Source organism: Salminus brasiliensis, chromosome 11 (assembly GCF_030463535.1).
Source record: "Salminus brasiliensis chromosome 11, fSalBra1.hap2, whole genome shotgun sequence".
NCBI lineage: Eukaryota > Metazoa > Chordata > Actinopteri > Characiformes > Bryconidae > Salminus > Salminus brasiliensis.
This window is the reverse complement of record NC_132888.1, coordinates 20581612-20594307: the sequence shown is the minus strand read 5'-3', so window position 1 is coordinate 20594307 and position 12696 is coordinate 20581612. Positions and strand designations below refer to the sequence as shown.

The window sequence follows — 12696 nt, the reverse complement described above, 5'->3', positions numbered from 1 at the left end:
ACCCCCTGCTTGCCTAATAATACAATAAAGTAAACAACAACAATAACAATAACAACAACAATAATAATAACTATGAGATATCATTGCCTTGTCTGTTGCTTTGGCTTACTTACTATTTAAAAATATTACGAATGTCCATCACTCCAAGGCATTATGGGAAATGTAGTGCCATCTAATTCAGGATAATTCTGACTTTTTACAGCAGTGATTTTAGTGAGGCACGGTAAAATCTTTCTGGGGCACGTCTAATAGTGCCCTAGCTGGAAAGTACATAGATTCACACAAGTACACAGGCCACGCTAAATCTGTATTAGCACTGAAACTCAGGGCTAAAAATCCCCCTGTGCTGAAAAAGAGAAAACCACAACTTTATTTTCCTTCAAGTTCAGCTCTGAAAGCTTTCCATTCATTCATTATTTTATTATTATGATTTTGTTGCAATACATTAAGGGGCTTTCTCTTGTATTTTCCAGCTGGCAGAGATGTGTATGGGTTTTTAGAGTGTGACAGAAGTAAATTAATGAATGGTGAGAATCCCTTTTTCCAACAAATAATAAACAAAGAAACCCACCAGAATCTGAGAGTCAGTCAGAGTTTAGAGCAACACTACTACTGCGCAGTACCAGAAGAGTGTTTTTCAGTGTTTAAATACAATACCAGTTGGATTAGGTTATTTAATATAAAGTATACATGTGTAGGCCTATAGGTTTCGGTTAGATCTGTACTGTTTTTTAGAGTTTGACTGATTGTTGTATCTTTAAAAGTGGGATATTTCAATGCTATTGGCTCTACACTGGTGTCTCAAAAACTGCGATACCCATGATACACCACTAAAGGAGTCAAAAGCACAAATCACAGAACAGAGGAGGTGGAGCTTGGTTTGGTTTCCAAATCACAAGAAAGAAGACTGAAACCGAAACTGAAAAACTAAACATTTCTCCATAAGTATGTCATCTGGACACCAGAAACAGAAGTGAATCCCAAGCTAACCCAAAATAGAATTTCTAATCCAATAATAACATTTCCCTCTTTTATTCAATATGAATCCTAAAACATCAAGTTAACTAATTAACTAATTATATCAGTGCTGTGGTAATACAAGTGAATATGCAAGGGGAGCAAGCAGCTTTTATGCAGTTTTTTATGCAGTTTTTTATGCAGTTACAAAAACTTACTAAATTACACTATATACACAATATAAATAAATAAAATAGTAAAAAGCAATAACAATATTATTTACAGATTATTTACAGGTAATTGCAAATGACTCTTAATTGCACATGTGTGTGTGTGTGTGGGGGGGGTGTATTGCACATTGTATGTTTACATTGAGGGATCTCTATTCCCTGAACATGTGTGTGTAGTTGGAGTGAATGGAGATAGGAGTTTATTCATGATAATTTAGAGCATTTCTATTGGTCTGTTCATCCAGAATTATTTATACAATGTACAGAGAGAAAACTAAAAATGGACAAAAATGGAGATACGTGTTTTTCATTGGACAGCAGCGATATATGCTGTGTTTTAGTATTTGTTGGACTTGTTATAGACTATGTTATACTATGCTATTGATATATATATATATATATATATGCATGTTCATATTGTTAGTACAGTGGGGGCTGCCTGTACAGTGCATACATACATTTGTACATATGTTTATTCACACATTATAATATTGCAATAAATTAATAAAAGAAGGTGATGAAAAAACTAAATTATTCTTAATATATATCTTTTTTTGTTTCTGTACATAGCCTTTCATCTCATGACACCAAAACTAGATGTGTTGCCTGTTGTTCTGCATGTGGAAATCTCTGATGTATAGAACGCTGATGTTCTGCCAGGCTTGTGCTGCATTCTTCTGTATGTCCGAGGGTCAGTTTCATCTTCAGCTTCATCTTCAGTGTGGGAAAAGAATGCTTTGTGCAGGTTAGACTGGGTGGTTAAGCAGACTGCACAGGTTACAAAAAGCACATTGGCTTCTTGGCCTGCATAGTGTTCTTGGTTAAAGCTACCCAAGTTACTAGTTTGCGTTTTTTTTTCTGCAGAGATCTTCAATCCTCAAAAGATCCTTCACTTTAGTGCTTTTATGAAAGTACATCTTTCCAGGAATACATACATAAGAAAAGGATCTGTGGCATTAAATGACATCTACAGTACACATATGTACTAGTTTTTAAGACCAGGGCCATATACCCTTTCTTCAGAATATCAAAACCCATAAAACAACAAATGTTCTGTAGGCTTCTTCACATGGATGGGTACACCAACCCTTGTCCATGAAGAGCTCAGAGACAGACCAGGGTTTACAGAACTGATGCAGTTGGTTCTTCTGAAGAGACTGTGATTGTTGGATCAATTGGTACATTTTGTCCTGTAGGTAAGATGGTGACCACTAACTGAGACTAAAATGACTTTTACCACCACCACCCTGAAGTGCCTCTACCAGCAGAAACCCACTGCAGACAACAACACGTAATTCTTAAAAAGCCTGGAAGTAATTCTTGCAGGCCTTCTGTAGATTTGTCCATTTCTTAGTTGCAGGTGAACAGCCATACCTTTCTGCAACGTCTGTGAGAAGAGACTAAAGGTTATGAGACTTAATGTCTACGTTTCAGAGCTACTGAGAGTGTTGAAATGATGAGCAGTCAATTATAATACAAAACAAGGTTGGCTACTAACATCAGTGACCAAACTATAAGGCTTGTGATCTTGTGAGAGTGTACTTTCCAGAGGAAGCTGGAGGTTTTTTTTAAATGTGATGTGCAGGAGCGTCTCCTCCACTGAGCAGAATAACACCTATGCTTCCACAATAAATCCCTCAAATCAGCTGATTGAAAAACATGCTTCACTGACCTCATCCTGGGAGAGAAGAAAAATCTATGCAGTGGTAAGCCAGTGGTCTGCAGTGTCACATGATTCTCTGCAGAACTAAAGAAAACTGACCATGGGACAGCACTGTTTTTGTGCCTCTCTTGAGAGAAAGCAAAAGCTGGGCCTTTTGCCTTTTGGGCCGGTCACTGTTAGTGTAGAAGGTGGTCAATTATCTTTTCAGCAGATGAAGTGCAATGCAAAGAAAATGCAAGCTGGTGGTGCATGTAGTGCCTTAATTTTGTCTCAATGACTGTGAATATAATGGGTTTAATTAATTCTGCTGTCAGCCTCTTCACTTTCCCCTTCTCTGTTCAGACACTAAAATGCTTATAAAATATTTAACCAATTTTAGCTGCAGCCCATTTACTAAAGTCGGCTTTGTATTGTTGACCAAACTGAGATTCTGAACTTATAAATGTGAGTTAGGAGAACTTTTGACTACACTGAGTTGTGTAACTATAATCAGCTACTTCATCACACTGGCCTGAGGTTATTTTTTATAGTGTATTGATATCTGTTATTGAATGCTGTCAAAAAAACCTTTTTACGTGGGTACAGAGAAGCTACTAGCTGTAGCCAATCATGAGCACTACCAGGAAGTTAGGAGGCCTTGAGCTTGACAAGTTAAAAATGAATACATAAGTGTGTGTTTATTTATTATCCTAAAATTAAAGCTTGTAAACCCAATTCTTCTTTAATAGTGTTTCCATTTCCATGTCCATGATAAATATAGGTGTAATGCTGCTTAAACCTCTGACCATGACTGCAAATAGATTTCCAGTACATACACAGTAACTTCCACAGGAAGGAAAACAGTGAGCAGTGACCTAAACAGTGAAGTAGGTGGAAGTGAAACCCGATGGAAAAGTCACCATACTCTGACTCACCAGCAGTGAACAGCATCGTCAGCAAGACAGGATTTTAGTCTGATTCTGATATCCTATTCTATGTCTTCTACGCTCATCTATCTATTTTCTATCACTTATAATGTATTCTATGTCAAAAAGTAATAATTTGAGATTGATAGATATTCATGCATTCGTACAATTTAACAAAACACAAAATCTAATCTCTATAGCTAACCACTGTATTTAGCTGCCCTCACAATTTACATGTCCTTGACTGTTTATTTATGGTATTTCCCAAGGCTGATTAATGGAGGCATTTTTTTCTTTTCTGTAGGCGGTTCAGGATTTCTTTGCATAAGAAATAAAAATGTGCCTCAAACTTTCCCTATTGTGGAGAAATATTAAATTACTGGTAAATTGACCACAAAATCTAGCTTCTACGGTGGCTATTCTCCTGTCCTAAATACCATTCAAACTGGCAGGGCTTGCTGAAGAGTCTATATTTGATCTTTATGATGAAGGAATAGTCATAATAAACTTATGATCAATCTTAAATGTGTTCTGCTCTCATCCAGCTTAATAACACAGCCTCAGAAGGTGCTGTTACATTGGAAAAAGTAGTGGGAAAGACACTTGCTTAAAAAAAAACAGGCATTTCTAGATTGATTTCTACTCTACACAATTTATAGGGGCACTGCTGCACCCCCTGCTTGCCTAATAATGCAATAAAGTAAACAACAACAATAACAATAACAACAACAATAATAATAGCTATGAGATATTATTGCCTTGTCCGTTGCTTTAGCTTACTTACTATTTAAAAATATTTAGGAATGTCCATCACTCCAAGGCATTATGGGAAATGTAGTGCCATCTAATTCAGGATAATTCTGACTTTTTACAGCAGTGATTTTAGTGAGGCACGGTAAAATCTTTCTGGGGCACGTCTAATGGTGCCCTAGCTGGAAAGTACATAGATTCACACAAGTACACAGGCCACGCTAAATCTGTATTAGCACTGAAACTCAGGGCTAAAAATCCCCCTGTGCTGAAAAAGAGAAAACCACAACTCTATTTTCCTTCAAGTTCAGCTCTGAAAGCTTTCCATTCATTCATTATTTTATTATTATGATTTTGTTGCAATACATTAAGGGGCTTTCTCTTGTATTTTCCAGCTGGCAGAGATGTGTGTGGGTTTTTAGAGTGTGACAGAAGTAAATTAATGAATGGTGAGAATCCCTTTTTCCAACAAATAATAAACAAAGAAACCCACCAGAATCTGAGAGTCAGTCAGAGTTTAGAGCAACACTACTACTGCGCAGTACCAGAAGAGTGTTTTTCAGTGTTTAAATACAATACCAGTTGGATTAGGTTATTTAATATAAAGTATACATGTGTAGGCCTATAGGTTTCGGTTAGATCTGTACTATTTTTTAGAGTTTGACTGATTGTTGTATCTTTAAAAGTGGGATATTTCAATGCTATTGGCTCTACATTGGTGTCCCAAAAACTGCTATACCCATGATACACCACTAAAGTCAAAAGCACAAATCACAGAACAGAGGAGGTGGAGCTTGGTTTGGTTTCCAAATCACAAGAAAGAAGACTGAAACCGAAACTGAAAAACTAAACATTTCTCCATAAGTATGTCATCTGGACACCAGAAACAGAAGTGAAACCCAAGCTAACCCAAAATAGAATTTCTAATCCAATAATAACATTTCCCTCTTTTATTCAATATGAATCCTAAAACATCAAGTTAACTAATTAACTAATTACCTAATTATATCAGTGCTGTGGTAATACAAGTGAATATGCAAGGGGAGCAAGCAGCTTTTATGCAGCTGGCATAAAAAATAGTTTGCCTTGTACTTGAACTTAAAAAGTTGGGACACCCCATAGAAAACTTTGTCTTTTTTTACATATTTAACAAATGGACATTTGGTCTTCATTTGAACAACATTAAGAGATGGACATGATATAGCTAAACCAATAAAACTGAAGAGATGGACTGTACAGGACTGTAACTGCATGTTACAGTAAGCTTGTACACTCACTATACCTGATATAACAATATAACAGTGTACTGTAGATGTACCTCAATTTTAAGGCTCTGTATATATCAATGGCTTACATATATAGTTAGTTAGTGAATAACAACTTATTAGCGCATAGTATTTAAAATGTTAACTTTATAGGTTAGTTTTTATTATGGCACCAGGGACATTTCTCCTGCTGTTACTCCTGCTTCATTTGACACCATAGACCATGCTAGACATCAGTCTAGACAGACTGTAAAATCTGGTCGGAACCAACCACAAGATTAGCCCTGTCCTGGCTCAGGTCCTACTGGACCGATCTTTAAAATATAAACAGCAAAGCGTCTGTACATATGAGAGTGAAATATGAAAGTGAAATATGAGAGTGCCTCCCACAAGGTTCTGTCCTAGGACCGTTACTATTTGCAGTTGATAAATTTGCATTTAGACACATCAGCGAAGCGTCTGTACATATGAAAGTGAAAAAGGCCTCCCACAAGGTTCTGTCCTAGGACCGTTACTATTTGCAGTTGATAAATTTGCATCTAGAAACATGGCGTTAGCATCCAGTTAATAACACCAGAGGTGGCAAATAACGAAGTATAAGTACTTTTTTTTACTGTACTAAAGTAAAACAGATACACGATACTAGTAAAGTATCTGTACTAGAGTATTTCTGCCACTTGAACTTTTACTCACTACATTTCAAATGACATTTAAATCTGTACTTTTTATTCTTACATTTATAAAACAGGATAATTACTTTCAATTGTAACTAATTTAATTAACTGTTGATTTAATTGCAGCCAATAGCGCACATTGCTGTTAGTGAATCTGAATCTGTGAAAGCTTCAATTCGTGTGAAACTCAAACAGAGCTGAGGATGGCTTCTTTAAACCTGATGGGAATGTAATCTGTGTGTAATCTGGAGTTTAATCTGGAGCCCTGAGTTCTGTAACCGGTTTCCTCTGAATCGTGATGTTAACCAAATTAGCGAAGTGTCAGAGGTGTGTATTAGTGGAGTGTAGTTGAGGCTGCTCTATCAGATACACTGACGAGCTTTACTGAATTTAACAGGGGTGGGTTTCCCAAAACATTCGTAACGTTAAATACTTCGTAACCTCGTACTTAAGAGCATACATAAAATGTTTAATAACTGACGTAGTACCTAAACGTGTTCATGAATTTAGGACTATTCTGGCCCCTTCGTAACTCACTAAGCACTTCTTAACTTGAAGTCCACATGCAGTTCTGTGTTTTCCATGGCCAAGATAGCAACACGCCAGAAATTGACCTGAACACACCTCATCTTGAGACCATGCGTCTCGCAAGCACCGTTGCCATTTAAAGGATGCAGGTGGACGTCGTGAACATATACTGCTGGCAGGGTTAAAAGATGAGCATTGCAATGCGCAAAGATAGGGCCCTTTATGCTGTTGATTTCTTGTCTTGATTCTATAAAGCTGCTTTCTGTATGTATTTCACTTCATTTTTGAATATATATTAGTTTTTTTTTACACTTCAATGCTCAGCTGACTAATATTAAATCATTTGGTTTGATATCACAGTGTTTGTGGATGACTCAATAGCGTTGTTTTCTGAGATCTTACGGATCTCCATGCTTAGTGGGCACTTCTTTGGGCAGTGCCCACTAAGTTGCATTTACTAGTCAACCTTCCCATGAGCACGAGCTAAAACGCAGCATAAGACTGAGGTCGCGAGTTACGTGATGTGGCTCGAACATTAGCTAGAAAGCTAGATATGCCAAATCCACGTGTGTTCAGCCATAGCGGGTAATACTGTGAGCAGTGGGGTCGCATAAGCACTCCGCCATGGCTGAGCACATGTTGAACAAGTGGATTCGGCACAGCTTTCCAGCTAATGTTTTCGACTGCGTGGTCAGGCCTCTTGTACTACAAAGTAACGTAAGGCCTGAAGCAGCAACGCATCCCCACACCATCACACTACCACGGCCGCGTTAGACCGGTGACATGACCCTCTTAACTGTGGACTGCTGTGATAGCTGTACTCTCTCTGTCATCCAAACAAAACCCACTTTCAATTAATCAGTCCAGAACATTATTTCAGAAGGCTTGAGGAGTCATCAAGGTGTTTTTAGGAAGTTGGAGACGACCCCTCGTGTTCCTCCTGGCAGCGTTTTTTTTTTCACATTGCTACCCTACTCTCCCTAAAATACTGTTTTTTATTAGACTCTTCCTTATGGTTTTTAAAAAATCATAAACTCTGACTTTATCTGAGGCTGAGAAAGCCTGTATTTCTGTAGTTCTCTGTTAGAACCGGTCCCTGCCTCATGTCCAGTAGGTGGTGGTGAACAGCCTCTCTGTAGAGAAGAGCAGCAGAAGAAGAGCCCTGAGGTTGTTGTGAGAAGGGGGCGCCACGTTCACCAGACTGACTGATACTGAAGTTTTAAAGGTAAAGAGGTCATTTTCGTCCCCTTTTAATGAGCATGTTTTCATATATGTGACATTATGTGTGTAACTACATGTTATTAGTGGCTTGTCGGTCTGAGTTAGTTATCTAGTTAACTCGAACAACCCGCTGGTTAGCATAGGAGGTAGCTAGCAAGCAAGATAGGCCAGAGTGGATAGACAGTGCTAGCTTGCTAGCTAGCTTGCTAACTAGTGCTAGCACTGTCAGAACTGCCCATACTGGCAGCACTGTAATGTTGTTGAGAACAGTTTAAGCTTCTAATATTTGTAAGTTATAAGCTTTTTCATCCATTAGTATCTTGCCATATATGTTTTTAGAGAGCTACAGTCCTCCAAATGAGTTTTTGTCCTAACCTGGAAGTCGTTAGCGTTAGCTAGCAAAAGCAGTTTTACTGTAAACACAGCTGATATGATGCCAGTAAAACAATTATAGGCCTAGTTTTCTAATAATCAAACTTAATTAAGTTTAATAAGTGTATCTTTTACTAAAGTGACTGTTTAACTAAAGTATTTTCTCTCATATGGACGAAATGAAAACCTGAAAATGAAGACATCTTGTCTTTTATGTTGAGTTTAGAGCTGAGAGTACTTTTGAGGATGGTTTCCTGGACTGGGATTAAGCCTAGTCCTTAATTCTGTTTTGTTTTTAATGGAAGAATCTCTTTCATAATGCAGTGTTGTCTGAAACTCTGCTTAATCCCTGCCCAAATAAAGCCTGGCCTTCAGTGTGCTTCAGTTAACTAACTAGCTAACTCCACCATCTCCATCTTCAGCTACCTGTGCAGAACAGCAGACTTCCAGACTGTGTTGTAAGGTGAAAGCTAATCCTAGAGATGTCTGTTGTCCCACATTTGTTTCTAAAGATGCTGTTCTTTGCTATAAACTGTAATATGTGCTAAATCTGTGCTGTACTTTTAGGCTGATCATGTCTCGAGTTCCTGTGGGTAAAGTATTGCTCCGAAATGTTATCAGGCACACAGGTGCCCACAACAAGGTTAGTCTGCGTTTCTTATATACATATTTCTGTTACACTTTTGTATGATATTTTATTGATATTATTAATATATTTATTTAAAGTATTGCTTTAATGAATCCTCTGCAGATTCAGGAGGAGTCTGAGATGTGGAAGCTTCGGGACATTGAGCGACAATCCTCATCTGCTCCTGCCTCCAAGCCCAGATGGATGTCCAGCAGCCAATTGGCAAGGTTTAAGTCTGCCCTGTCTCTCACCACAGCACTTATTGCTGTCAGTGTCTGCTGATGAGTGCGATGTCCATTTCTGCTGATGACCACATGCTATGCTTTCACAGGAGCAGCATGCACTGTGACAGAGACTTGGATGATTCAGAAGGATCTGCACGAGACAGGCTTGGTGAGAGGAGTTGTCTGTCTGAAAGAGATGAGCGAGAGGCTCGATACTGGACACGAAAGCTGTATGAATTTGAAGAAAATGATCCCGACAGGTGAGCAGGTGTTCGTGCTCAGGCACTAGGGTTTTCAGTTATAACATGATTGATTTGGAGAGTATAGCCATGTAATTTACTGTCTCTTTTGTTTCTCTAATCAGATGGGGGCATAGTGGATTTAAGGAGCTTTATCCAGAGGAGTTTCAGTCTGATGGGTAAGGTCCACTTGTCCATCAGTCTTATTTTTTCCATGTGTCCTAAAATCGTGGTCAGAGGCACTTGCAATCACTCTGCAAGCTCTTGGATTGCATCTTTCAGCAGTTTGCATAGCAAGCGAGGCAGTGCCAATCAAACGCAGAATTGCCTCTGACCTCTGGCTTTTGTTGGTGCTCTTAAAAAACAATCAGTGACTAAAATTGTGTGGTGTGAACCTGGCATCAGATAAGATTAGGTAGGACAAGTTGACAAGGTGCCACAAATCGAGAGAACTCTGATACTGTATACAAAAAAAAAGTATATGACATCACAACAATAATAAAGCGTCTTTATGGGTATTTTGTGCGTAAAGTGCATAAAGTGAATAAGTCCTAAAAAATTGCTTTCTTAAAAGCAATTTGTATTTGTAGCCTAATACCCAACGGTCAGCAAAAAAATCTTTATAGCTTATTGCGAAATGCAAGTATTTCAGACTTCAGTTTCTTAAACTGCTCTTGTTTTCATGCAGAGAGACTGGCTGCACTAAACGACACAGAACAAACGGCAAGGAGAAGACATCTGCTGACAAACGGAAGACTTCCAAGAAATCCTCTAAACGGAAGAAGAAGAAAAAGAAAAAGAGGCAGAGGACAGCAGGGTCAGACTCTGAGTCCGACAGCAGCGAAACAGACAGTGTGAAGAGGAAGCAAAGGAGGAAAAGTGGCAAAAGTAAACACAGTAAAAAGAAGGAGCGCAAAAGGAAATCGAAAGAGGAAGACAGCAGCACAGAAGATAGTGAGCCAGGGAGAGGTGGAGAAATTACTCGCAGGAAGAGACACAGAACTGCAGGAAACTCTCAGACAGAGCCTGAAAGGAAAAAGAGGAAAAATTGGAAAGCAAATGAAGAGAAGTCAGAGGAGAGCTCTGAGGGCTGAATGTATTTTCCTACACAATCTGCTGAGTTCCTCAGACTGGTGGATCAGACTATTTATCGTAAAGCCCAGTTCACATCCTTGATGTGCTTAGATTTGGCAAACCATTGCCCTGCTCGCAATACCTCATTCAATGGAAACTTGATAGGTTATTTTCTACTAAGAGGACACAGAAATTTTTTATGATGTTACATTTTTTATAGCATTTTAAAAATCTTGCCACATGGTTATGGATCATTTCTAGTCTTTGTGTACATTCGAATGAAAAATTCTTAAGTTTTATAACCGAGACTCAGGTATTTTCTCTTATATGGATGAAATGTGAACTGAGCTATGTTCTTTTAGGTTAAACAAAGGGCTAGAAAAGCTCTTCAGGCTGGTTACCTGGACAGGGGTTAAGCCTAGTCATGGACTTATGAACAGTTCTTTTCAAGATGCTAAGTATTCTAGGACTAGGCTTAAAAAACTGGCCTTTGATGTGGTAAGGAAATAGCCAGCAGGTGGCACTGTTGCACTGTTAATTCATGCACACGCTTAGTGTGGTTCCAGTCCCTGCCTGAATCCTTTAACAGATCATTTTCCCTTTTGTAGTGCACTGTGTAGGTCATGAAGTAGCAGCTTCTACAAGTAGTGCATACATGTTTAATATAAAGCCACTGATGACTTATTATTATTATATTTAGCATGTAATGCATTATTTAGGTGTGGAGTCACTTTCATGACTTGCCTTGTGCACAATATCAGGCAGGGAGCCTTTTGAGTCAAGCTGCCTGTTCTGTGTTTAACAACAGAGAGCACCAGAGAGATGTGCTTTTCTCTTTATAATAATAATAGGTGCAGCCATTTCTTTACTATAAAAGTGGTCAGTGTTTGCTGGATTACAAATGACTCCACACATCTGTCCAATCATTATTCACTACTTCTGTTTTTAAACACTGTTTATACTGTGAAGCCGTCTGCTCTTGCGCAGTTGGTTCTCAGTCCTGGTCCTGCAGAGTACCTGCCCTACATGTTGCCTTTTCCCTGATTCAACTCCCCCAGTTCACCTCAGGAAGGGCTTGTGAGTTAGTTCCATGGTTGGATCAGGTGTGTTGGGAGCTCACTAAAATGTACTATAGTTCTAGTCAGGGACCAGGATTGAGCCGAAGGGCTCAGCACCTTCCTTATTCAAAGTAAGTTAATCGTCTGCAGATGTTTGAGGTCCCATATCTTGGAAAACCCCCATCTGCAAAGGGTTGGTGTGGCTTCTAACTTAGCATTTTGAAGACCGAGACCAACTGGTTAATGGAATCAGATGTGCATCTGCTTCATTGGAGTGAAAACCTGCAGCCACACTGGCCTTTTGTCCAAAGAGTTGGTGACCCTTAGTTGTGTATGGATGAGGGCAATGCCTGGATGTACCTGGATTTACGCAAATTACTGTTTTTTGGGTGAAAACAGTCGCTCTAATTTGACTGGTGGTAAATACAATTTTCTTTAAGCTTTTCTTGGTGATTAATACCTATTAGGAGTACAAAATTTGGCCAGCCAAACGAAAAAAAACATATCTGATCAGGTCAGTGATCAGTGTCCTTATGCAAAAAAAAAAAAAAAGAAAGATAAAGGTGCAGATGAGTGTCTTTTCGATATGCCGCCGTCAAAGTGGACGAACGGCCTGAAGCCACAGATCACTCCCTTTGCTGCCTTTCGCTCTTTGGGGAAGAAAATAAAATTGTAAACTAGGGTTTGGATGAGCAGAATCTCACGTAGCAGCTTTTAGGCATGCTGACACTATTATTTCCAATTTGTCAGCAGCAGTATGATTGGGTTTACTTTCCCCCCCATGTGAGGCATATTCGGTCAGAAAACAGGGAAGTGACGTGTGGTTGCTCACATCCATATCCACCTATTTACACTGAAGTCCTCAGGAGTCGTTCACCCCAGAGTGCTTTTTGAATACTGTTCATCCA

General features: G+C 38.9%; 1 protein-coding gene across 2 annotated transcripts; it reads left to right on the top strand.

Moving 5' to 3' along the window:
- The first annotated feature begins 8116 nt into the window (after positions 1-8116).
- On the top strand, positions 8117-12232 carry nkapd1 (NKAP domain containing 1). 2 transcript variants are annotated; one of them, XM_072691189.1, is made up of 6 exons: positions 8117-8197; positions 9133-9208; positions 9317-9415; positions 9525-9677; positions 9782-9835; positions 10345-12232. In XM_072691189.1, exons 2-6 carry the CDS (start codon positions 9177-9179, stop codon positions 10748-10750), a joined length of 744 nt encoding a protein of 247 aa, XP_072547290.1. In that variant the 5' UTR covers positions 8117-8197; positions 9133-9176; the 3' UTR covers positions 10751-12232. The 2 variants fall into 2 exon arrangements, with proteins under 2 accessions (XP_072547290.1, XP_072547289.1); XM_072691188.1 differs by having other exon boundaries at positions 9317-9420.
- The last annotated feature ends 464 nt before the right edge of the window (positions 12233-12696 follow it).